General features: G+C 35.8%; 1 protein-coding gene across 2 annotated transcripts; it reads left to right on the top strand.

Moving 5' to 3' along the window:
- Nucleotides 1–18,478: 18,478 nt before the first annotated feature.
- Nucleotides 18,479–22,720, top strand: LOC145120955 (uncharacterized). 2 transcript variants are annotated; one of them, XM_079056741.1, is made up of 15 exons: nucleotides 18,479–18,745; nucleotides 18,827–18,874; nucleotides 18,963–19,023; nucleotides 19,494–19,526; nucleotides 19,662–19,786; nucleotides 19,877–20,011; nucleotides 20,110–20,186; nucleotides 20,278–20,501; nucleotides 20,579–20,635; nucleotides 20,709–20,877; nucleotides 20,955–21,012; nucleotides 21,092–21,177; nucleotides 21,295–21,351; nucleotides 21,452–21,498; nucleotides 22,394–22,720. In XM_079056741.1, exons 1-15 carry the CDS (start codon nucleotides 18,583–18,585, stop codon nucleotides 22,416–22,418), a joined length of 1,365 nt encoding a protein of 454 aa, XP_078912867.1. In that variant the 5' UTR covers nucleotides 18,479–18,582; the 3' UTR covers nucleotides 22,419–22,720. The 2 variants fall into 2 exon arrangements, with proteins under 2 accessions (XP_078912867.1, XP_078912866.1); XM_079056740.1 differs by lacking the exon at nucleotides 21,452–21,498.
- The last annotated feature ends 2,764 nt before the right edge of the window (nucleotides 22,721–25,484 follow it).

Below are 25,484 nucleotides of genomic sequence, written 5' to 3'. Positions count from 1 at the left end.
TAAGTTTTGATTGCAACCTTGACTTTCGTTCCTCACATCTAAATCCTTTGATTTCAACTCAAAAATACTGAATTCGTAAATAGCCTTTCACCCAACACTTCACATTCATTACGATTTCAATCCCAGCCATTCACATTCAACCCAAACACCTTTCAACCATTCAACTGCTCGACAACCAAAATCGACATCCAAAAATCAACATCTGACCACTCGATATCAGTCCTTCAACCATTAACTTTTTCTGTTTGACTCAAATAAATCCAAACTGCAACTTTCTTCATCCTCTTTGTTTCCAGATAGCCATGAACACGAATATTGACATTCGTTCCTAATGCTTTGACCAATTCGACTTCAAATCACAGTTAACATTCAAACATTCGACTCCAAATTCATTAACAACCCTCAACCATTCGAAAATTAGACCCATCAAAATTAAAATCAATATCACAATAACCATTCGACCCAATGTCACAAATATGATTTCGAATTGAACTCTTATCAATTGATTTCGTGTCAAGCATTCAAGCATACAATTGAGACATCACACCCATTAACGAATTTCAATTTTCGATTCCTTAATCCATATACATAACAAATATCAACTATGAGATTTTCGTTTCAATTTTGACTTCTCCTTTTGACCTTTCGATTTCAACAATCAACAAACACCAAACCAATTTTTTTTCCTGAACAATTTCAGATCAAAACATAGTTTTTCATCTGTTCTTCGTGTGTTCTTTATCATTATCATCAATCGTTCATTACCAAGTCTGATTAAAACCAAACATCTACATGTCTCCTCTTCACCATCGATCGATCATAATTTAAGCATAAGAGTCAAATTATCGAACAATCAATGGATTTCCAAAATAACTTTCAGACCAAAAACCAAATCGACTTAATCACATGATCGATTGTCAGAACAAAACATCAAATTGATCCCAATCGAACATAGGAATAACAATTAATCGGTTCAACTTCAAAAATCAAGAAAAGATGAGACAGAATCAGAATTGAATCAATGTTTATAATCAAGAACAAGAACATAATTCTGATTAAAATATAATAAATTCAAAAGTCGTGCCTGTGAATCACTTTGATGCAAGAACACGAATAAGTAGATGCCGTACAAATGATATAATATCTGATCAGTTAAAGCACAGTGTCACACCCCAGAACCAGACGGCGGAAACGTCCGAGGGCTCGCGTGACTTAAATTGAAATATCATCACAATGAATATACATGAAACATAACACATTCATCACCAAACATTACATAGTACAACTAGCATTGTTTACATCAAGTACATGGTTTACATTACATGATCCCAAAATATAAAGTGTTTGGTGATTAGCAACTACAAAAGAAACTTTCAACACACTGGATGCTTCCTCGTTCTAACGATTACCTGAGAATACAAGTTATTTTGAAAACGATCAACATATATAATGTTGGTGAGTTCATAAGTATGTTTGATGTAAAATAGTTTATGTCGTTCGTAAAACCCAGAAAATCCGATATTTTCTGTAATAAGACTTTTCATGAAAATGTTGTGATGATCCTGTAAGTATATATGCGTGAATGATTTCAAAACGTGTATAAATGAGAAGTTTTGCATTATAGTTTTTGAAAGTACAAGTGAGTAAGATTGGTTTCCCTAGAAAACCCGATGTTTTCCGATAAAATATTATGATTGTTTTGTATTATTGTATCGTCACAGCGAATGAATATGATTTCCCCTGATTACTTAGATGGTATTGGATCTCTATGTGAGTCGTTATAACCATGCATGATAATGACTAGTTCGTCTGTCTTGGCATTCTAATGAACACCGGAATTGATCTTAAGATTTTGTCACCCTAGACTGGTCGAGTCTAACTGTAGCGAACAGCTTAGGTGTGGGGGAGTCACCCCCGTATAGATCTATACACAAACTCTCGCTCTCCCTCCAGGAGACTTTGATTACAACTACAGACTATGACCGACACTTATTGGTGTCACCCGATATTACTCACTTAATCCACATGAATTTGATTAACCTTGATTAATGACCTGATTTTAGTTTACTTGAAAAGAAGGTAAGCCTAACAGACGAAGAGAAGAGGACTACTAGGCCCTACTAATTACGTATGTTATTTAAGGCTGTCGAGTATACGAAAGGCGCGTTGGCCCATTTCGCATAAGATTTATTTGGACCTTACTAGCAATGCTAATGGGCCACTGAGGCCCAATAGCATGTCAAAGCCATTGAGGGTCCCTTAAGCATGTAATTGGGTCACAAGAGGCCTAATAACATGTATTATTTATGTTGGGCCCAAAAGTCATGTTAATGTGTCACGAAGGCCCAATAAGCATGATTAAAATCTCTCAAGCCCAATTAGAATGTTTACTTGTTTTGTATAGTATTAGTGTTGCGAAGTTGTTTAATCGATATGTCGTAAAAATCACCAATTTGTTTTATAACGATTCATAGATTTATAAAAATAGTTATTTTTCTATTTAAAACCCATAAGTTATAAAGTTTTGTATATTTTGACCCAATTATTTTATTATTAACATAATTGACCAAAAATATTAGTTTGACCTATTCAGCCCCTTATTTTGGTAAAGTTGGCAATTTTTAGCCCTTTTTATGAAAAATGACATATTAGGTCCTTGAACTCTTTTTCTTGACATTTTTGGCCTAAACACTTAATTAAATAATGTTTTAAGCCCAAAATTTTATTTTGGACAGTTTCAGCCCCTTAGTTAAAAGATTTGCATTTAAATCCACACTTTTCGCAATTTTTACAATTTTTACCCAAAATCCAAAATCTTTGCATTTTTAGTCCCTTTTGATAAATAAGACCATTTTAACCCCTGAAATAGGTTTATTTACGTTTATAGCCCTTGTTTTGAGAAAACTTTCCATTTCAGCCCCTTAAATTTGATTTTTCGCATTTTTGGGCCTAAATAACCGAAAAGCCCAAATTTTAGCCCATTAGACTAAAATTTACATTTTTAGTCCTTTAAAAAGCCTAATATTTATAAAAACTCTTATTTTGGCTGTTTTGACCTTTTGATCCTTGTAGAAACCGTAAATGACATTTTTTTTCCCATCTTTTTTTTATTTATCACAAATAGTCCAATAACAAGTTTTTATGTTGTAGTGTGTTATTTTAAAGCTTGTATAGTAGTTTATCTTGACATGTTAAGTGAAATATGACCTAGATCACATATTTTTCCTTCTTGAACTATAGATCTCGAAATATCTTTCATTTTTAGCACATATTTACCACAAAAACACAAGAAATCACACATAACATACAAATACACATAGATCTTCACATTTTACTTGTATTCTCCCCCATAAATCATATGAAAACCGAAAATAGAGGGGTATGAACTCGCCTTGCTTTGATGTTCACGGTTTTGAAGAAGAATGGATGAAAATGATGAGATCTTTCGGCCTAACAAGCTTCTTTAGAAGTCCTTGGGCTTAGATTGCTTCTAAGGAGTATGATCATGAATTTGAATAAATTATAAGATGATTTTTGGTGAGATATAGAAGTTAAACTTTAGATTTAAGTAAACACTTACCAAAGATTTGTGTTATGAGTGAAAGATCTTTTTGGCATGTAAGCAAGTCTCGAAATTTTGAAGGAAGAATGGAGAGGTTCTTGAGAGAATTTGATAGTATTGGAATGGAGTTTGGTATGTGTGTGTGTGTTACTACCTTCGGCCGTGAGTAATAAGAAGAGAAAGAGAAGAGAGAGATAGGTAAAGGGATGGATGCATGGAGACATGTGAACTTGCATGGAAGTCCAATATGTAATAAGGAGGTGGCTAACCCTCCTTAATTCCCTTAATTTCTCTTTTTTTTTGTTTTCTACTTGGACCGAGAGAGAGAGAGAGAAGAGAATGGCTTGGGCCTTTTGTGCTTGAGTCCATAATATGAGGCCCGATTTGATAATTTTCGGTCCATTGGGCCTTTAGAGTAGTTCACGGCCCAATTTAGCATAAAGGAATGTATTTGAGTCTATTAAAGCTATTTGGATTTGTTATGGCCCAATAAGGCCCATTAAAGGTAAGCTAGTCCATTTTAGGCTTATAAGCCCCAAAAAGGTTAAGTCTTATGAGAGTGGGTCCAATGAGAGCCCATTTCAGAGTTCTAAGCCTAAAATAGTCACATTGGAAGTTTATTGGCCCATTAGGCCCAATAAGGAAATCCTAGTCCATAATGGACTTAACCCGGGATTTCTAGGGTTTCCAACCTTTTGTAGACTATTTGAGCGTTTATATGGAGTGTTTGATGGAATTTTGTTGTCATTGAATAAGCATCATACATGCTTTCAAGTTTTAGTTACAATGTTATCCTTGTTAATTGTTTACAAATCATCAGAATTTCTAGTTGTGACATCATCCCCCCGTTAGAGGGAATTTCGTCCCGAATTTTTTTTTTGAAGCTAGATTTGAGAATGCGAGAATAGGTGAGGGTACTTCTGCTTCATCTGGTCTTCGCGTTCCCATGTGAATTCTGGTCCACGTTTCGCGTTCCACTGAACTTTCACAATCAGAATGCGACTTTGCTTAGTACGCTTCACTTCCCTGTCCATGATTTCAACTGGTTCCTCGATGAACAGGAGATTCTCGTTGATTTCGATTTCTTCCAATGGAATGACGAGAGTTTCGTCGGATAGGCACTTCTTCAAATTGGAAACATGGAACACGGGGTGTACACTGATGAGTTCAGCAGGTAGTTGTAGTCTATAAGCCACCGGACCGATTCGGGCAAGAATCTCGAATGGTCCATTGTACCGTGGGTTTAGTTTTCCCCGTTTCCCAAAACGAATCACCCTTTTCCAGGGAGAGACTTTTAACAACACCCGATCCCCGACTCGGAATTCCAAGGGCTTTCGTCGTTTATCAGCGTAGCTCTTCTGTCGGTCTCGTGATGCTTGAAGTCGAGCTTTGATTTGAACTATTTTCTCTGTCGTTTCGCGTATGATTTATGGTCCTGTTAATGCATTGCTTGGTGTCTGTTCTCTTGCTAGCTGAGTGTCACCTACCTCATCCCAACACAACGGTGATCTACATTTACGTCCATATAAGGCTTCAAAAGGAGCAACTTTGATGCTTGAGTGATAGCTGTTGTTGTACGAAAACTCAATTAAAGGCAAGTGAGTATCACACGACCTTCCAAAGTCTATCACGCATGCGCGAAGCATATCTTCAAGCGTTTGAATGGTTCGCTCACTTTGACCATCGGTTTGTGGGTGGTAGGCAGTTCTCATGTCGAGTTGTGTTCCCATAGCTTTCTGAAGCGATTGCCAAAAGCGTGAAGTAAATCTACTATCTCGATCTGAGATGATAGATATTAGTACTCCATGGAGTCTCACGATTTCCTTGATATAGATTATCGTCAATCGTTCTATCTTGTATGACTCTTTTATTGGCAGAAAATGAGTGGATTTTGTCAACCTGTCGACTATTACCCATATGGTATCCAATCCATCTGTTGTCTTGGGTAATTTGGTCACAAAGTCCATAGTAATCCTTTCCCATTTTCACTCGGGTATTACTGGTTGTTGTAATAGTCCCGAGGGCTTCTGATATTCTACCTTCACCTTAGCACAGGTGAGGCACTTGCTAACGTAAGTGGCAATTTCTGCCTTCATGTTAGGCCACCAATACTGCTGCTTGATATCCAAGTACATTTTATCTGAACCCGGATGGATGGAGTATCGTGTCTTATGGGCTTCATTCATGACTACTTCTCTGAATCCCCCAAGTTTAGGGATCCAAATTCGGTTCATGAAGTAATATGCTCCGTCCTCCTTGACTTCAAAGTTCTTTTCCATTCCATGTAACGCTTCGCTTGTTCTGTTTTCTATCTTCATGGCATCGAACTGGGCTGCTTTGATTTGCGAGGACAGATGGGATTGAACGGTTATCGAAAGGGTCTTCACACGACGATTTGAGTATTCTTTCCGACTTAAGGCATAAGCTACCACGTTAGCCTTGCCTGGGTGGTACTTGATTTCGCACTCATAATCGTTTCACAGCTCAACCCATCTTCGCTGCCTCATGTTTAACTCCTTTTGATTTAAAATGTGCTGGAGACTCTTGTGGTCGGTGAAAATGATGCACTTGGTACCATAAAGGTAGTGCCTCTAAATTTTCAAGGCGAAGACCACAGCTCCCAATTCGAGATCATGGGTGGTATAATTCACCTCATGTGTCTTTAGTTGTCGGGATGCATAAGCTATCACCTTTCCATGCTGCATGAGTACACATCCTAAACCCTGATTTGAAGCATCGCAGTAAACTACGAAGTCTTCTGTTCCCTCTGGTAGTGATAGTACTGGTGCACTACAGAGAGCTCGCTTCAGAGTTTGGAAGGCAACCTCCTGCTTTTCTGTCCATTCAAATGACACGCCCTTTTGTGTAAGCATGGTAAGTGGCTTGACTGTTTTGGAGAAGTTCTAAATGAATCTCCTGTAATAGCCTGCGAGACCTAAAAATTGACGAATTTCTATGGGTGTCGTTGGGACCGCCCATCCTTCTATGGCTTTGACCTTAGAAGGGTCTACATGTATCCCTTCTTGACTGACAACATGACCCAAAAATTTCACACTACGGAGCCAGAACTCACACTTAGAGAGTTTTACGTATAACTTTTCAGTTCGTAGGGTTCCCAAGATTTGTCGGAGATGTCGACCATGCTCCTCTTCGCTTCGAGAATAGACTAGTATATCGTCGATGAAAACAATGACAAAATTGTCGAGGAATGGTCGGCAAGTTCGATTCATCAGGTCCATGAATGTGGCGGGGGCATTCGTTAGACCGAAGGGCATTACAACAAATTCGTAATGTCCATAGCGAGTTCGGAAAGTGGTTTTGGGGATATCCTCTTCCCAGACTTTGAGTTGGTGGTATCCGGATCGCAGATCTATCTTAGAGAAGTAACTTGCTCCTTGGAGCTGGTCGAATAGATCGTCGATTCGCGGAAGTGGGTAGCGATTTTTGATAGTGAGCTTGTTCAGTTCTCTGTAATCAATACACATCCTAAAGGATCCGTCCTTTTTCTTAACAAAGAGGACCGGAGCTCCCCAGGGTGAGAAGCTAGGTCGGATGAATCCTTTGCTCAAGAGTTCGCTAAGTTGGCTTGACAGTTCTTGCATCTCCGCAGGAGCCAACCTATAGCGTGATTTGGCAATGGGCGTGGCTCCTGGCACCAGGTCAATTCGGAACTCGACTTGTCTTTCTGGGGGTATCCCCGGAAGGTCTTCAGGAAAGACATCCGGGAAGTCGCAAGCCACTGGGATGTCTCGAATATTGACCTCTTCCTTGGACTTATCCACTATGTGTGCCAGAAACGCCAAGTCCTTCTTTTGTAGATACTTATGTGCCTTAATGCACGAGATAAGACGAAGGTTCGTACTGGGCTTATCCCTGTATATAATTAGGGTTTTGTGGTTAGGGAGATAAAGGCGAACGGCCTTCTCGGAACACATAATTTCGGCATGATGGGGGCTCAACCAGTCCATGCCGACAATCACATCAAAACTCCTAATAGTTACAGGCATCAAATTTATTTGAAAGGCATGTTGATTTAAGGTTAGGGTACATCCTACATAGATTTCCCCAGTTGATTCTGTTTTCCCATTAGCCATTTCCACCGTAAAGGTTTCATTAAGCTTTTGGGGTTGTTGTTTTAGCAGGTGTTTGAATTTATTACTCAAAAAGCTTCGCCCTGCTCCGGTATCAAACAGGATGCATGCATATGACTGGTTAAGGAGAAACGTACCGGTGACGACAGCGGGATCCTGAACCGCTTCTCCTTGACCCATAGTCAGCACTCTTCCTGCTGCTCCTGTCGTCTGATTGTTTGCATTGGGACAATTCCGCCTGAAATGTCCGGTCTTCCCGCACCCATAACAGGTATAACTGGCTCCATCCTTTGTGTTGTTATTGTTGTTGTTGTTGGGCATCTGGTTTTGTGGAAGCTGGGTCCTACAATACTTTGTTGTATGGCCCTTTCGGTTGCATCTTGTGCACATCATCTCTCTGCATTCCCCGTGGTGATGGTAGTTACATTTGTTACACTTGGGAAGATTCCCTGTGTACTGTTTCGGAGCATTCGGCGTGGATGAGGCTGGAGCATGTGGTGCTGTGGTAGCTTGGGTTGCTGCATGGACAGTCACTGTCTGTTGCTTCTTAGATGATTCGGAGTTCTGTTTACCTCTTCTCTTGTTGTTCTTCCCTTTCTTATTCTCTTCTCCCTTCTTAACATCCGCTTCCAAAATCTTAACACTCTTCTTGCTGCCATGATCATACAATTTCTTGGCCAATCTTTTGGCGCTATCAAACGTCTCAGGGTTTGCCGCAATGACATTCCCTTGGATAGGTGCAGTCAATCCCCAGATGAACCTCTCAATCTTTTTCCCTTCTGAGGTGATCATACCCGGACACAGAAGGGATAGCTCGCTAAACCTGGATATGTATGCGTCGATATTGGAGTTCTGAACTGTCAAGTTCCACAATTCTTGTTCCATCTTTTGTATCTCGCATCTAGGGCAGTACTCTGCCAACATCATTTCCTTCAGTTCTTCCCAGGACATTGTGTTTGCCACTGGAAGGGTCATGGCTTCGATGTGACCGTTCCACCGTGAAAGAGCTTGATCAACAAAGGTACATGTTGCGAACTTGACCTTGCACCCATCTGGACACCCGCAAATTTCAAGGACGGATTCGATTTTCTCAATCCACCTCTTTAGGGCTATGACACCTCCCGTTCCATTAAAGGTTCGTGGCTTGGCGTTGGTAAAGTCTTTGTAAGAGCATGTCTTGGTAGGTCCTTGATTTATTCCGTTGTTTGAACTTCCAGCCCCCTGCCCGTTTCCTCCGCCATTGTTCCCTTGGTGGATTTGCGCCATGGCTGCTGTGACTGCAGCAGATACAGCTACTTGAAACGCAGCTGAGTTGACTTCCGGTGGTGTCAGTGGTTGGTTATTTCTGCGGTTTGGTCTCTGCGGCATCTTGCTGTTATGGAACAGAAAGATGTTGAGTATGTATTGTTTTTAAGCTGAGAATTTCGTGAATCGATTTTTGTATCTAATTGTTTCCATATATTCACACCAAACAATAATAGTATAAAACACATAGCAGGTCACAACATCACCATAAAACACATAATATTTTTCACTAATAATATCCGTACTTTGATACACGAAAAATTTGCTCGAAAGAGCATACATAGAGGTACAAGTTCGACAACATAACGACTCTATGAGTAGTGTAATCACTTAAACATGGAGTCGGTAGTACATTGCAAACATAAGGGAACATAGCACTAGTAGGGTAAAGCGGGTCCTAACACACTAGGAAGCGTCCAACGGTGGCAGCGAGATCATATACCAAAGTGTTGTGCCAATAACTGGGCCATCTCAGTCATCTCTCCAATGACTTCATCTCTTTCCTGTACGGCCTGCACCGCTCGTGCTTCCATGGCGAATAGCTGTTGTCGTAGTGCGGCAGCCTCATCCACCGGAGAACGATTCTCTCTCACGGGATTTCCTGGTGGGGCAGGGTGGTTCTGCTGTGTCTCGCCAGTAGGTAGTGTGACGGAGGCTTCGTCTGTGCCTCTTTCTTCCTCCATATCGTCATCGGTCCCATCAAACTCGTAGTATGTGTCCGTGTACTCGTCGGGCCCAACGTCGTGTGCTCCTCCTGTTCTTCCTCGGGGTAGTCCTTAATCTTCTCGTGGGCTACTAAGACCTGATGAAACTGAATGCCCTGATGCTCCTCTTCCATGGTGACTGTGAGGAGGTATATAAATAAACTATTATTACTCCTAAGATTTGTTATTTATATATAAAAAGTTGGGTTGATGCGCTCTTCTTGTTTAACAATAGGGTATGCCTTAGGTTTACTGACCATCGCGATCGTCCCAGGGCATGTGTTAGTTGTATTACGAAGAAATGTAGTTGATCAGGCTACATTCCTATCCCTAATACAACTGTGAACAGTCCTGGCTTAACCGGGATGTCAGGTTCTCCCAATCATCTTATTTGATTTGTTATTATGTTCATTTTTCTAAGTCGCACAAGTAAGAGTGTTTATTAGCACATTTTATTTGTTTTGTTCAGAGTTATTTAGTCCCTTGCTGGGTTTATAGTTGCATATCAATGTGTGGTTAGATATGTCAGTTCACTATAAACAGAGCTCTGATACCAACCTGTCACACCCCCGAACCAGACGGCGGAAACGTCCGAGGGCTCGCGTGACTTAAATTGAAATATCATCACAATGAATATACATGAAACATAACACATTCATCACCAAACATTACATAGTACAACTGGCATTGTTTACATCAAGTACATGGTTTACATTACATGATCCCAAAATATAAAGTGTTTGGTGATTAGCAACTACAAAAGAAACTTTCAACACACTGGATGCTTCCTCGTTCTAACGATTACCTGAGAATACAAGTTATTTTGAAAACGCTCAACATATATAATGTTGGTGAGTTCATAAGTATGTTTGATGTAAAATAGTTTATGTCGTTCGTAAAACCCAGAAACTCCGATATTTTCTGTAATAAGACTTTTCATGAAAATGTTGTGATGATCCTGTAAGTATATATGCGTGAATGATTTCAAAACGTGTATAAATGAGAAGTTTTGCATTATAGTTTTTGAAAGTACAAGTGAGTAAGATTGGTTTCCCCAGAAAACCCGATGTTTTCCGATAAAATATTATGATTGTTTTGTATTATTGTATCGTCACAGCGAATGAATATGATTTCCCCTGATTACTTAGATGGTAATGGATCTCTATGTGAGTCGTTATAACCATGCATGATAATGACTAGTTCGTCTGTCTTGGCATTCTAATGAACACCGGAATTGATCTTAAGATTTTGTCACCCTAGACTGGTCGAGTCTAACTGTAGCGAACAGCTTAGGTGTGGGGGAGTCACCCCCGTATAGATCTATACACAAACTCTCGCTCTCCCTCCAGGAGACTTTGATTACAACTACAGACTATGACCGACACTTATTGGTGTCACCCGATATTACTCACTTAATCCACATGAATTTGATTAACCTTGATTAATGACCTGATTTTAGTTTACTTGAAAAGAAGGTAAGCCTAACAGACGAAGAGAAGAGGACTACTAGGCCCTACTAATTACGTATGTTATTTAAGGCTGTCGAGTATACGAAAGGCGCGTTGGCCCATTTCGCATAAGATTTATTTGGACCTTACTAGCAATGCTAATGGGCCACTGAGGCCCAATAGCATGTCAAAGCCATTGAGGGTCCCTTAAGCATGTAATTGGGTCACAAGAGGCCTAATAACATGTATTATTTATGTTGGGCCCAAAAGTCATGTTAATGTGTCACGAAGGCCCAATAAGCATGATTAAAATCTCTCAAGCCCAATTAGAATGTTTACTTGTTTTGTATAGTATTAGTGTTGCGAAGTTGTTTAATCGATATGTCGTAAAAATCACCAATTTGTTTTATAACGATTCATAGATTTATAAAAATAGTTATTTTTCTATTTAAAACCCATAAGTTATAAAGTTTTGTATATTTTGACCCAATTATTTTATTATTAACATAATTGACCAAAAATATTAGTTTGACCTATTCAGCCCCTTATTTTGGTAAAGTTGGCAATTTTTAGCCATTTTTATGAAAAATGACATATTAGGTCCTTGAACTCTTTTTCTTGACATTTTTGGCCTAAACACTTAATTAAATAATGTTTTAAGCCCAAAATTTTATTCTGGACAGTTTCAGCCCCTTAGTTAAAACATTTGCATTTAAATCCACACTTTTTGCAATTTTTACAATTCTTACCCAAAATCCAAAATCTTTGCATTTTTAGTCCCTTTTGATAAATAAGACCATTTTAACCCCTGAAATAGGTTTATTTACGTTTATAGCCCCTGTTTTTAGAAACTTTCCATTTCAGCCCCTTAAATTTGATTTTTCACATTTTTGGGCCTAAATAACCGAAAAGCCTAAATTTTAGCCCATTAGGCTAAAATTTACATTTTAGTCCTTTAAAAAGCCTAATATTTATAAAAACTCTTATTTTGGCTGTTTTGACCTTTTGATCCTTGTAGAAACCGTGAATGACATTTTTTTCCCATCTTTTTTTTATTTATCACAAATAGTCCAATAACAAGTTTTTATGTTGTAGTGTGTTATTTTAAAGCTTGTATAGTAGTTTATCTTGACATGTTAAGTGAAATATGACCTAGATCACATATTTTTCCTTCTTGAACTATAGATCTCGAAATATCTTTCATTTTTAGCACATATTTACCACAAAAACACAAGAAATCACACATAACATACAAATACACATAGATCTTCACATTTTACTTGTATTCTCCCCCATAAATCATATGAAAACCGAAAATAGAGGGGTATGAACTCGCCTTGCTTTGATGTTCACGGTTTTGAAGAAGAATGGATGAAAATGATGAGATCTTTCGGCCTAACAAGCTTCTTTAGAAGTCCTTGGGCTTAGATTGCTTCTAAGGAGTATGATCATGAATTTGAATGAATTATAAGATGATTTTTGGTGAGATATAGAAGTTAAACTTTAGATTTAAGTAAACACTTACCAAAGATTTGTGTTATGAGTGAAAGATCTTTTTGGCATGTAAGCAAGTCTCGAAATTTTGAAGGAAGAATGGAGAGGTTCTTGAGAGAATTTGATAGTATTGGAATGGAGTTTGGTATGTGTGTGTGTGTTACTACCTTCGGCCGTGAGTAATAAGAAGAGAAAGAGAAGAGAGAGATAGGTAAAGGGATGGATGCATGGAGACATGTGAACTTGCATGGAAGTCCAATATGTAATAAGGAGGTGGCTAACCCTCCTTAATTCCCTTAATTTCTCTTTTTTTTTGTTTTCTACTTGGACCGAGAGAGAGAGAGAAGAGAATGGCTTGGGCCTTTTGTGCTTGAGTCCATAATATGAGGCCCGATTTGATAATTTTCGGTCCATTGGGCCTTTAGAGTAGTTCACGGCCCAATTTAGCATAAAGGAATGTATTTGAGTCTATTAAAGCTATTTGGATTTGTTATGGCCCAATAAGGCCCATTAAAGGTAAGCTAGTCCATTTTAGGCTTATAAGCCCCAAAAAGGTTAAGTCTTATGAGAGTGGGTCCAATGAGAGCCCATTTCAGAGTTCTAAGCCTAAAATAGTCACATTGGAAGTTTATTGGCCCATTAGGCCCAATAAGGAAATCCTAGTCCATAATGGACTTAACCCGGGATTTCTAGGGTTTCCAACCTTTTGTAGACTATTTGAGCGTTTATATGGAGTGTTTGATGGAATTTTGTTGTCATTGAATAAGCATCATACATGCTTTCAAGTTTTAGTTACAATGTTATCCTTGTTAATTGTTTACAAATCATCAGAATTTCTAGTTGTGACACACAGTGAGTTCAATATAGGGACAATTTGTATGTTATGTGTTATACGTGCAATGTGCTTTCATGTGTAATTGATTTAAGTGGTTTTGTTTACTTGATATTGGATTTTGATGCCTTTGGCCATGTAGAGCATGAATCTTATTACTTTGGTATTGATTTTGTGCCTTTGGCCATGTAGAGCATGACTCGTATCACTTTGGTATTGGATTTGTGTCTTTGGCCATGTAGAGCATGACTCGTATCACTTTGGTATTGGCTTCAGGCTAGGTAGGGCTGAAAGCATGTATATTCTAGCAACATGATAAGCAGGAATTGTGTTTTATGTGCCACTTGGGATGGAATTTCATGGTGTGTATGATCCTAAATTGTTGTATCTCATTGATTGTAACCCCTTGAATCTAATCATTGATGGATATGGAAAGCCATTCATTTGATACACATATAAGCCTTTGTTGTCCTTTGTTTCTTTTTGTTTCTGTCATATTGTTATGTATATGACATTGCGTTATATTGTATGTATTTTTGAACTCACTAAGCGACGCCCGCTCATCCCTCTCAGTGTTTAACTATTTCAGGTGATAAGCATCCATAGTAGATAGGCTTTGTTGGAGGACTTAGAGTAGTTGACACTACTACGTTTGTACTTGGTATACATATATGTATATGTATTATAAATTCATGGGTAGTTATGTATTTATACAAGTAGTTATGAAACTTTGTAAAAACCTTGTTAGTTGGTTTGTATCCATGCTTTTGTATTTAGACCACTAATGTGAATTATAATTATGAATATGCATGTAGCATGTTTGGCTTTATGGTAATTTTAGTGTTAGGGTCTTTCACCCAAGCCCATAATTTTAGGGTTTCCTCCGTAATTAAGCATTTAACCTCAAATTTAGGGCATCAGTTCCAGCCTTCATCACCCCAAGAACCTTAAAGCAAACCTTAATATCCTCTCATCTATATTTGAGCTTACTTTTTGGTGATTTGGTGCATTTGGAAGGAAGAACAAGACCCTTGTGGTATAGAGAACCTCTTGGCAAGCTTAGACATTTCATTTGAGCAACTTCTGGACCTTTGTGAGTTTCCTTTTTTTGATCTTGTTGGTTAGCCTTTTCTATATCTAGGTTTATATGCTTCTTCTACTTCTTCTTCATGTTTATGATGTTTTGAGTGGGTAGATTCAATAAAGTTGGAAACTTTATTGCTCATGGAGGTCCCTAGATGGTTAATTGTTTCATATCTGAAGATTTAGGTAGTCTTGAATTCATGCATGGGGGTTTTGACCCCAATATCTACCATTTTTGACCTAGAAGAGAGAGAGAGAGAGAGAGAGAGAGAGAGAAAGAAAGAGAGAGTGAGAGAGAGAGAGATGCATTATACATGCATGTCCATAAAGTTTGGATTTTTATGAGCCTTTGGAGTCCCTAAAAGCTTTTTGGAAAGTTAGAGTTGAAGGCTTAATGGATTACGAACTCAATTTATTAAGTTGTTCTCAGCCAGAAGCCACGACATGGCATGAAGGGTGCCACGACGTGGCAATGAGGGACCCATCGACTATTTTGTCTATAGTGAGCCATTACGTGGCCACTAGGTGCCACGACGTGGGGATCGAATTATTTACGACTGAGTTGTTGGATCAGGATTGATGTTGTTACCCACGATGTGGCAATGGACTGGCCACGACATGGAGGTCGGTTGATGATGATTTTGACTGTTGACTTAGATTTTAACCGTTGACTTTTGACTTTGTTGACTTTTGGTCAATTTGCTAGTTTTAGACGGTGGACTAAGGTTTACCTTGTTGGTTTATTAAGAGGTGTATAACACCCTTTTGTTGGCTGAGAAAGCTGTTTGCTTTTGACTACGTCTGCGAGGTGAGTCTTTTCACTATACTATGTAGGATGCTAGTTGTCTTTATGATACTTGCATGGAAGACCAGGGTGTGGCCCTTGGCATATGTATGAAAGACCAGGATCTGGCTCCTGGAATTTGTATGTAGGATGCTAGTTGTCTTCGTGATACTTGCATGGAAGACCAGGATGTAGCCCCTGACACTTGTTTGTAAGACCGGGATTTGACCCTCGACATTGCAAGGAAAGACCATGATCTGGCCCATGTCAGAAAGTGACAGTAAGACTATGATTCGGTCCATATCATTCACTATCTTATGTATGGTATGTGGTATTTTGGGGAACTCACTAAGCTTTGTGCTTACAGTTTTGTGGTTGACATATTTTCAGGTACTTCCAGTTCCAAAGGGAAGGGCTCGACTTGACTGCACTGTATCCCCCAATAGATTTTCCGCACTGATTATTATTTTAATATGATGTTTGAGAGATACATTTTACTATGATTGATTTAGGAACAAATGTTTGTATGGATTTGATGGTTTAAAAATGAAAATTTTATTGCTATTTGTGGGACGTTACAAACATCATTTATCCCACAAACATAGTCTACCTCTCACCAACGCCATCAACCTCCTCTCTGCAACAAAATCACCTTTTATCACCACCATGTTTTACCATAACCACCCACCCATCTCCACCATTTTTCACTACCACGAAACTTATTTAAAATCCTTGAATGAAAGCGGTTACCCGTAGTGCGCGATTCAAGCAGAAAGGGGTTAAGAGTGGGATGCAGGGGTAAGGTGAGTTTTAAGTAGTTACGGAGGGAGAGGAGTAGATAAAGATGTGAACAAAGGAAAGACGGATGATGATGTTAATAAAAAAGGGACTAAAGACTCTTTTACCTGAGATGATAATGATGAGATTAGCCATAAAAGATAACCGAAAAATTAATGATGACAACCTGAAAAGATGAAATTATAAAATGTGAATAAAATTTAGTTTAGTGGTAAATTTTATATAAAAATATGAGTTTAATGATATTTTTATAAATAACAAATATGAGTTTAATGATGTTTCTTAAATTTAAACCAATTAAATTGTAATCATTTAAAAAATACAAAATTTCAAAAATGGTCTGTGTGGTTGTCAAAATTATGTGATTTTTGGTCAAAAATGTTTGGTGATGCATAGTGGTCCAATTTGGATACATTGTGCGTTTTTGGTCCAACAACACTAACTATAACAGTTTGACTGTTAACTTTTTTAAAATGACAATTTTACCCTTAGGGACCATTTTTGCAACCAAACCATAATGACCATTTCTGCAGCCCTTCTTTTTAATTTTATTCAATTATTATACATAATTTCTTTTAATTAATTATTTTTTAATTTCTTTTTATTGGATTAATTATTTTTTATTGGAATATTATAAACTAATAAATATTATTTTTTAATATATAATATTTATATATTAATAAACATTACTTTATTGAATTATTCTTTTTTAAATAGATGTAGTTTAATTTATTTTTATTGGATTAATTCCTTATTATTATTGGATTATTATATATTAATAATTATTGTTTTTAATATATAATATTTATGTCTTAATAAAATATCACTTATTGAATTATTAAATTCTTTTAAATAATTCTTTTTTAATTTATATTTATTGGAGTAATTCTTTTTAGTGGATTATTATATATTAATAAATACTATTTTTAATATATAGTATTTATAAATTAATAAATATTACTTTATTGGATATTTAATTACTTTTAGTTATTTTTTAATTTCATTTTTATTGGATTAATTCTTTTTTTTTCTGGACAACAACACCACCATCCTAATTTTTTTTAAATACCACATATCCACCACTGCTGAACTGGGTGATAGTAATGGTGTTTGATGGGTGTCGAATGCATCACACAATATATCCTATTTGCACATATGATTTAAAAATAATAGTAACAATATCAAACATGGTCGATCTTCAGAGACTAATATTTAATCCATAAATACACAAAAATAATCATGTTTTATTCGAGTGCTTAAAAAGTAAATATGCTATAATGATGCATATAAAACAACCTAACATTGTTGTCCAAAATATGTTATCTTCCAAATATTTAAAATAAATTAGAAGAGATGCGGTGGGTGAGATTGTTTTTGGGTTTTTTGATTTAAAATAATAAAGAAAATAATTAAAAGAAACTAAAAACATCTAATTAAAAAATAATTAAAAAAATTAGTAATCCAATAAAATAATATTTATTAACATATAAATATTATATATTAAAAATAGTATTTATTAATATATAATCCAATTAAAAGGAATTAATCCAATAAAAAGAAACGGAAAAAAGAATTATTTAAAAGAAATTAATAATCCAATAAAGTATTATTTATTAATATATATAATATTATATATTATATATTAACATATATTAATCTAATAGAAAAGAAATAATCAATTAAGAAAAATTAAAAATAAGTAATTAAATAAAATTAATAATCCTATAAATAATATTTTTAATATATAAATATTATATATTAACAATAATATTTATTACTACCTTCGTCCCAAATTAATTGTCCACATTTGATTTTTGAAGTTTTTATTCTTCAAATTTGACCTTAAATATTTTTGTTTTTGATAAATAATATTTGATGCAATATATATGAACGGATTGTATTTTAAATGTGTTTTCATTGTTATAAATTTTATCAAGTAATATATAACACAAATAAAAATATTTAAGGTTAAAGTTGAAGAAAAAAAAAAACTTTAAAAGTCAAAAGTGGACAATTAATTTGGGACGGAGTGAGTAATATATAATAATCCAATAAAAAGAATTAATCCACTAAAAAGAATTTAAGAAAAGAATTAATATATAATAATTGAATAAAATTAAAAGAAGAGATACATAAATGGTCATTGTAGTTTGGTAGGAGAATTGTCTCTGAGTGTAAAATTGTCATTTTTAAGAAGTTAGCAACCAAGCTTTTAAAGTTAACGTTTTGGACAAAAAACGCATAAGATATTCCAAATTGGACCACTAATGGATCACCAAATATTTTTATAACTAAAACAATATAATTTTGACAATCGGACCATTTTTGCAATTTTGTTTAAATAAAACGAAGAAAAAAAATGAGTGAAAAAGAAAATAAAAAACCATATGTCCAACGACGCCGTTGGACAGGCAGAAAAAAACCACAAACACCACGCCACCACCACCAGTCATCACTCTCCGATCGGAAACAACCCCCAAAATGGAGAAACCATCAGAGAAATCAACGAAGAAGCAGCCATGGTTTTGGAGCTCCGCCGTAGCTTCAGTAATACTTAGATTAATACTCATAGTCTATTTCCCCAACACTCTCAACTTCTCCTCCCGTCCCGAAGTCTCCACTCCCCTAACCAGCCTTCGCCGCCGTAATCACTGACACCATCGCACTTCAATTCTTATATCTATTCAATCAATTGAGTAATCAAAGTTCATATGTTGATTTTCAGTTGCGGAAGGTTATTGGCTAAAGCAGTCGTCGATGTCGCCTTATGCTGGTTTGTAAATTGATGGATATTCACACGCTTTTGATAGATGCATATATTGATTTAATTTCGAAAATTCATGGAGTTTGATCGCTTACAGGTTCAATGTACCATGGATCTCCTCTCCTGTTATCGATCCTTGGACCTCTTACTATTGATAGGTATAAAACAGAACAATTATGTACAACAAGCTTATACTTGTCTGCTACAAGATATACATTTTATCATTCAAGTTTAAACACTAGTATTTCACAAATCTGGCAACAATTGTTTTCTGTTTGCAGTATTTCTGATAGCTTTTAGTATAATTTATCACATTCAAAATGAGTCTCTTTGATCACGAAAACCAAACTGTGTTCCTAAATCTCTCTTTTCTCTTTTCTTCAAAGTTTGGGAGTGCTTGATGAGGAATAATTTTGAATTTTCAATGATCATATGCTGTGTAGTTAGTACTATTTCATCTTCATATCTAAAATAATAAACACTATGAACATTTAGCATGTGATGTATCATGTAGGTGATTAGTTTAGTGTAGGATCTTCTTTATGGAGATGTAGAACATTACTATGTGTGATATGATCTGATCATCTGATATTGATATACTTATGATTGCTTGTTACTCGGTTTGCAGAGGTGAAGGGAAGTCAAATCATCTTTTATGCGGGTAATGTGGCAAAATCAAAGAGAATTTAAAATGTTTATACTTACTCTTGTCACTTCTTTCTTCATTTGTTATTATCAAATTCTAGTAAAATTTCTTAATCACATAGTTGATATGAGATTATATTCTTGGATACAGTCTGGCATTTGTCATTGCAGATTTCATCACTGCAATACTCATTCGTGCAATTGGCCAGCTTCTTCAAGTAGCAGATATCAAGAGCCTGAAATCTTTAGGAGCCACTACACATCTCAATGTTTCAGGTTTTCCTCTTAATCACTCCCTGCTACATCTACAGTGTCTTATTATGTTATTTTAGTTTTAAAAAAGCTGATGAAGTTTGTGTTTTGTAGAAAATTTTCCATCTGGTGACATAGCTGCTCTTGTTTACTTATGGAATCCTTTGACCATCATCACTTGTTTGGGATATTCAACATCACCAATCGAAAATCTAGTCACTGTATTATCAATATATGGGGCTTGCATGAGTAAGACCTTTTAAACCCTTTAATTTATAATTACTATTTTATATTTCTAATAATAATAATAATAATAGGATTAATGTTCTTGATTCTAATTGCAACAGGACTTGTTCCATTGGCTGCTTTTGGATGGGTGATTGCATCTCATTTGTCCCTCTACCCTGTTATTCTAGTCATTCCTGTATGACAAATTGACAATTATACCCTTTTCCTCTCCTTTTACTACATTAACCTTCAATTCTTTTACATGATATTTTTTTTATCTTTTTCAGTTGGTTCTTTTAGTAGGTTCTGGACTTGATACACCACCAAGGAAACTGTTCCCATATATTGATGATGATCAGATTCAGAATAAAAAATCATTAAATCAAATAATTTTCTCATGGAGACGAGTTTTTCTTTTCTTTTTGTGGGCTTCCATTTGGGCATTTTATGTCCTAATCCTATGTGGCATTTCTCTAAAAGATTACAGTAGTCTTGGGGAGATGTTCAAAAGGTAGTATTTATTTATAATTATATATGTTTTCTAATCCTTTATTTTATTAACATATATTCTTTTAATTACACTGGCAGAACTTATGGGTTTATTCTGAGTGTAGAAGATTTATCTCCAAACATTGGTGTCTTGTGGTGAGTACATATTTTGTTAGGGAAAAATGCATGAAATACATGTTATAATGAAGATTCATTTAATAAATTTCAGGTACTTCTTTGCAGAAGTTTTTGATTTTTTCAGAAATTTCTTTTTGATGGTGTTTCACATAAACATTCTTTTCATGGTGCTTCCACTTGCTATACGCTTACATCATCGACCTTGCTTTTTAGCATTTGTCTACATTGCAATCTCTTCAATCCTCAAATCCTACCCTTCGGTAATTCTTCCTTATTTTATTTTCTCAAAATCATTTTTTTTTATTTATTATTAATAAAAGAATAACATTTATGGCAGGTTGGAGATTCAGCTCTTTACTTGGGTCTACTGGGCTTGTTTGTGAATGCACTAGCTGGTAACTTATTGGATGGACCATTTGTTTTATATTTCTACATTTTCTGTTAAAATCTTATTATTATTTATTTTTGTTGCAGATATGCAATTTTCTTTTTTTCTTTTCTCTGGGTATTTGGGGACTTTACTTCTTAGCCCAGTGATGCACAATTTATGGATATGGAGGGTATGATTCTTTTCTTGCTAAGTGTTAACATCTCATCCACCATTATTTTTTTTTTTATATATATTTTTTTATAATTTTAATATTATTTAACTTTTTTGACTTGATGTAATTTTTTAGGGAACTGGAAATGCAAATTTCTACTATGCTACTGCAATGGCTTATGCTTGCTTTCAGGTTGCTTCATATCTTAATAATTCCTCATTTCTTTGCTTTCAAGTAATCACAAAAATAACACAATCTTGAGTAAATTACATTTTTGGTCCCTGAGTTTCAGTGGCGGAGGCAGGATTTAAGAATAAGAGGGGCTGACAGCTTCATAAGGTTGTGGGTGTATATTATGAACATCTTATTTAGTATTATCACTAACCGAATGCAATTATGGGTCATGCACATCGTCTATTCGTTTGAGAAAAGAAATTTCTTGCTAATAATTTACCCTATAAATTTATAATTATAATCAACCAAATTATCAAATCATAATTAAATTATTAACTACAAGTAACAGTAAATAAAGTATGCAATAAAAATAAAAATTTACCTTCTTAATTAGAGAACTGAAATCGTTGATGTAACAGTGTTGCCGGCAATTTGTTAATTGAAAATTAATCTCTTCGACGAATAAAAGTAGCTACCCATTGTCTTGAACTCTGATGAATCATCGAATAATAAACACTATTTATAAACAAATGGGGTATTCTTGCTACTTACAAATTGACATAGATGGATATTTATTAATAACAAGGCGGTGGTTATAAAGTCGGCCGTGGCCTCTTAATTCTCATACCCTTATGAGTCATTGTTTTATAAATATATATTAATTGTCTTTTTAAAGTAATTAGGAGGGGCTCAAGCATTCATCAATACATCGATGTGGGAGTAGGAGTTAATTTATCATTGGCTCATCTTATATCTTATAATACTATAGTTGCAACTTGAAAAGAGGTTGGAGGGGGCAAAGCACCCGGCAGCCCCCCCACTGCCTCCGCCACTGCTGAGTTTTGTTTAATATTGCAAATCTGGCCCCCGAAAGGAATGTTCCTATAATCTTCGTCCTTATTTGGTCCCCTATTCGAAGTAATGACTGTTTTTGATCCCCAAGTAAAAGGGAACAAAAACCGTTACAAAAGACTAAAGTTGCAAGAGAAAACTTTTTGTGATCAAAATTGAAAAAATGACCTATACTAAGGGACCAAAAATGTAATTTCTTTTTTTATAGATTATCTTGGTGGTGGAGAGTGTGAGCTCGATGCTGAACCATGATCGGGCTTTAAAGAAAGGTACTACAACGGTTACCAAGAAAGTACAATAGTACAAACGGAATCCCAGATAGCTCATTTTCAAGGGTAATCTGGACTTTTAACCTCTTTTTTTTTAGATTTTTTTTGTATTACAGTATTTTGTATAAACAAATTTGAGTAGAATACGTTCATTGGAATCTAAAAGGGAGTTCAAAATTAGGTTGTACCCCATGCACGTAACACATGTGTGCTTTGTGGTATATTTCTAGGGTCTTTTTTAAGCGAATTTCGATAGTATGTTACAATCTCGTATTAAAGTCCTACAAAGCTTATAATTTATAAATTAGGTCGTCAAAGAAATTACGAAACATTGAGCAGAAGTACCAAATTTGCAGTTTACTGTTTTAATAATATTATGTTATAAGCAAGACCTTTTTTTTTTTGACTATTTCCTATGTATGTCACATATAATGTTAAAAAAAGTTGGATTGTTTAATCTTTTAGATACATAAAGTGGTAAAAAGAATAGTAGTTTATTACAATAGGTAATTAAAATATTATTGCATAAATTCATAAAATAGTGGAAGTACGTTTCTTGTTTTTGTAGAGTAAATTAGAAACAAATGGTTCATATTGCGTCGTGGTTTTCTTTAGACAAAATTGTAAAATTGGTCCCTTGGTCCCTGTGGTATTCATAAAACTTTAGATAGGGTCTAAAAAAATTTCAACTTGTATAGAAGGTCCAAAATCAAGAATTTCATGTGGTTTTAGTCCAAAAAATATTGAAAGGACTATTTTGCCCTTCTCATTTCTTTTTTGTATTTTTATATTCTTTTAAAACCTTATTAATTAAAAAATAAACAAAAGAAAAATAAAAAAATATGTCGGGTCCACCCCACCCCACCCCCCCACCCCACCCCTCTCTCTCTCTCTCTCTCTCTCTCTCTCTCTCTCTCTCTCTCTCTCTCTCTCTCTCTCTCTCTCTCTCTCTCTCTCTCTCTCTCTCTCGTATAAACTATAAACACAAACACCAAAATCTGCAACACCATAAATCTCCCCACTGTCGATCCATGATTGATTTACCCAAGAAAACAAAGACATTCAAGAAACATTCGATCTTTTATTACACAAGAAATACAAGCATTAAGCAATCTCTTTTTTCATCTTCAACCTCTTTTTTTCAGCTTATTGAAATCAATTACTTAGGGTTCTTGAAACATAATGAAAATCCCAAAAACAAAACCTGATGATAATCCCAGAAATCAAACTGAGGCCCTGTAAAATAAGAAGAACAACGATCGTCATTATCTGGTCCATCTGAATCGATGTCGCCATGATACCGATGAATCAGAGCAAAAAAAAAGGATGGAAGAATCGTTTTCACCTCTTTACTTTTGCCTATCTCTGAAACCGAAATCGAAGCCAACACCCACCTCCCATACCTCATATCCACTTCTCCCCTTACTCTCGAATCGATGGAGGCTGAATTGATGTTTCTTCATGTTTTTTTTGGTAGTTTGAGGGTTTTAGATCAGAGGATTTTCCAGATCGAAGGAATTGTGGTTTTCCGATCTAGTTGCAGGTTTTAGGCAGCACTCTCCAATGGTGATGGCGGTTTGAGCTGCAAGTTTCAGAACATACGAAAGAGAGGTGGAGTATATGGTGTTTTTGGCGCTTGATAATTATATAAATGAAAATATGTGTTGTTGATTAGAAGACATCATGGGGATGGAGACTTATAAAGATGTCCTTGGTTCTTGAGGTCAACGAGAGAGAGAGAGAGAGAGAGAGAGAGAGAGAGAGAGAGAGAGAGAGAGAGAGAGAGAGAGAGCCCAATTCTTTCATTTTTATTTTTTAATTAATAAATTATTAAAAGAAATATGAAAAAATACAAAAAAGAAATAAAAAGGGCAAAACAGTCTTTTCAAGTTCTCCAGGGACCAAAACCAAAGGAAATTCTTGATTTTGGACCATCTATGCAAGTTGGAAACTTTTTGGACCCTATCCAAAGTTTTTTGAATACCACAAGGACTAATTTTGCAATTTTGTCTTTTCTTTAGATCAAGTCTAAAAAGTTTTACTTTGCACATAAGTTCCAAAATGTGATTTTTTTGAACAAATTACTGAATCGTCATTGTGGTTTGCTAAATTTTATGTTTGGTCCATAACGTATTTTTTGCACTTGGACGATCCCTTTAGTTTGTTTCTATTTCAAATTTGGTACCTGATAGACTTAAAATGACCATTATGTGCTTCAAAGTATTTTAATAATATTATCAATAATTAATAAATTAAATATAAAAAACACCCAAGATCTAATACAATAATAGGTGTTGCTAAATTGACACCCCTTAGACATCCTATGAACACTTTTATTAAAAGTCAACCTATAATAAACTATTTATAATTTATTTTTTCAGAAATCTATGCAAATTCAACCAATAAAAATATCTTAAAAATCAAATAGGGCGTTTATATGGAAAAATGGGGTGTCTTTTTAGCCAACTCTACAATAATACGTCCCCCCCAGATCGTAACTCACGCCTAGACCTAACCCTTCAATTCCCATCGCCGTTCTCACCTTCTTCTTCGTCTTTAGTTCCAGAATTCGGTGCCCCCAATCATTCACCTCCGGTGGCTGCATCTCTGCTGCCAAGGTTCAGCCACCAACGCCATGTCGGTTCCCGACGATAACATCTGTGTCCCGCGCCACCTGCTCATTGTATTCTCCTTACTCTCATGCACCCTATAAAAGTAGATTCATTGTGTGGATCTTGACAAGAGAAGAGAAAGAGAGAAACATGCATGTGAATGAGAAATGGTCCAACCACCAATGCCTTGTCGGAACCATCACACTATTGCAAGGTTATACAACAGAGGCTCCTTCGACCTGCTCTCTTTCTTAATCTTCCTCTCTTCCCTACCAGTGATTTGTTTTCTTTGTTTACCCTCTCTATGGAACCATAAAAAAAGAAGCAGGATGAGGGGGAAGATGTTTATCAGGCCAGCTGGTTCAATATCGTACTATGGATTGTTTTTTTATTATGGTTTATTGCAATTTTAGTTTTA

Source organism: Lactuca virosa, chromosome 6, assembly GCF_052849685.1.
Source record: "Lactuca virosa cultivar CGN04683 chromosome 6, Lactuca_virosa_CGN04683_v6, whole genome shotgun sequence".
Taxonomy (NCBI): Eukaryota; Viridiplantae; Streptophyta; class Magnoliopsida; order Asterales; family Asteraceae; genus Lactuca; species Lactuca virosa.
Note: the sequence above shows the minus strand (reverse complement) of the source record. Positions and strands in the feature narration are given on the sequence as shown.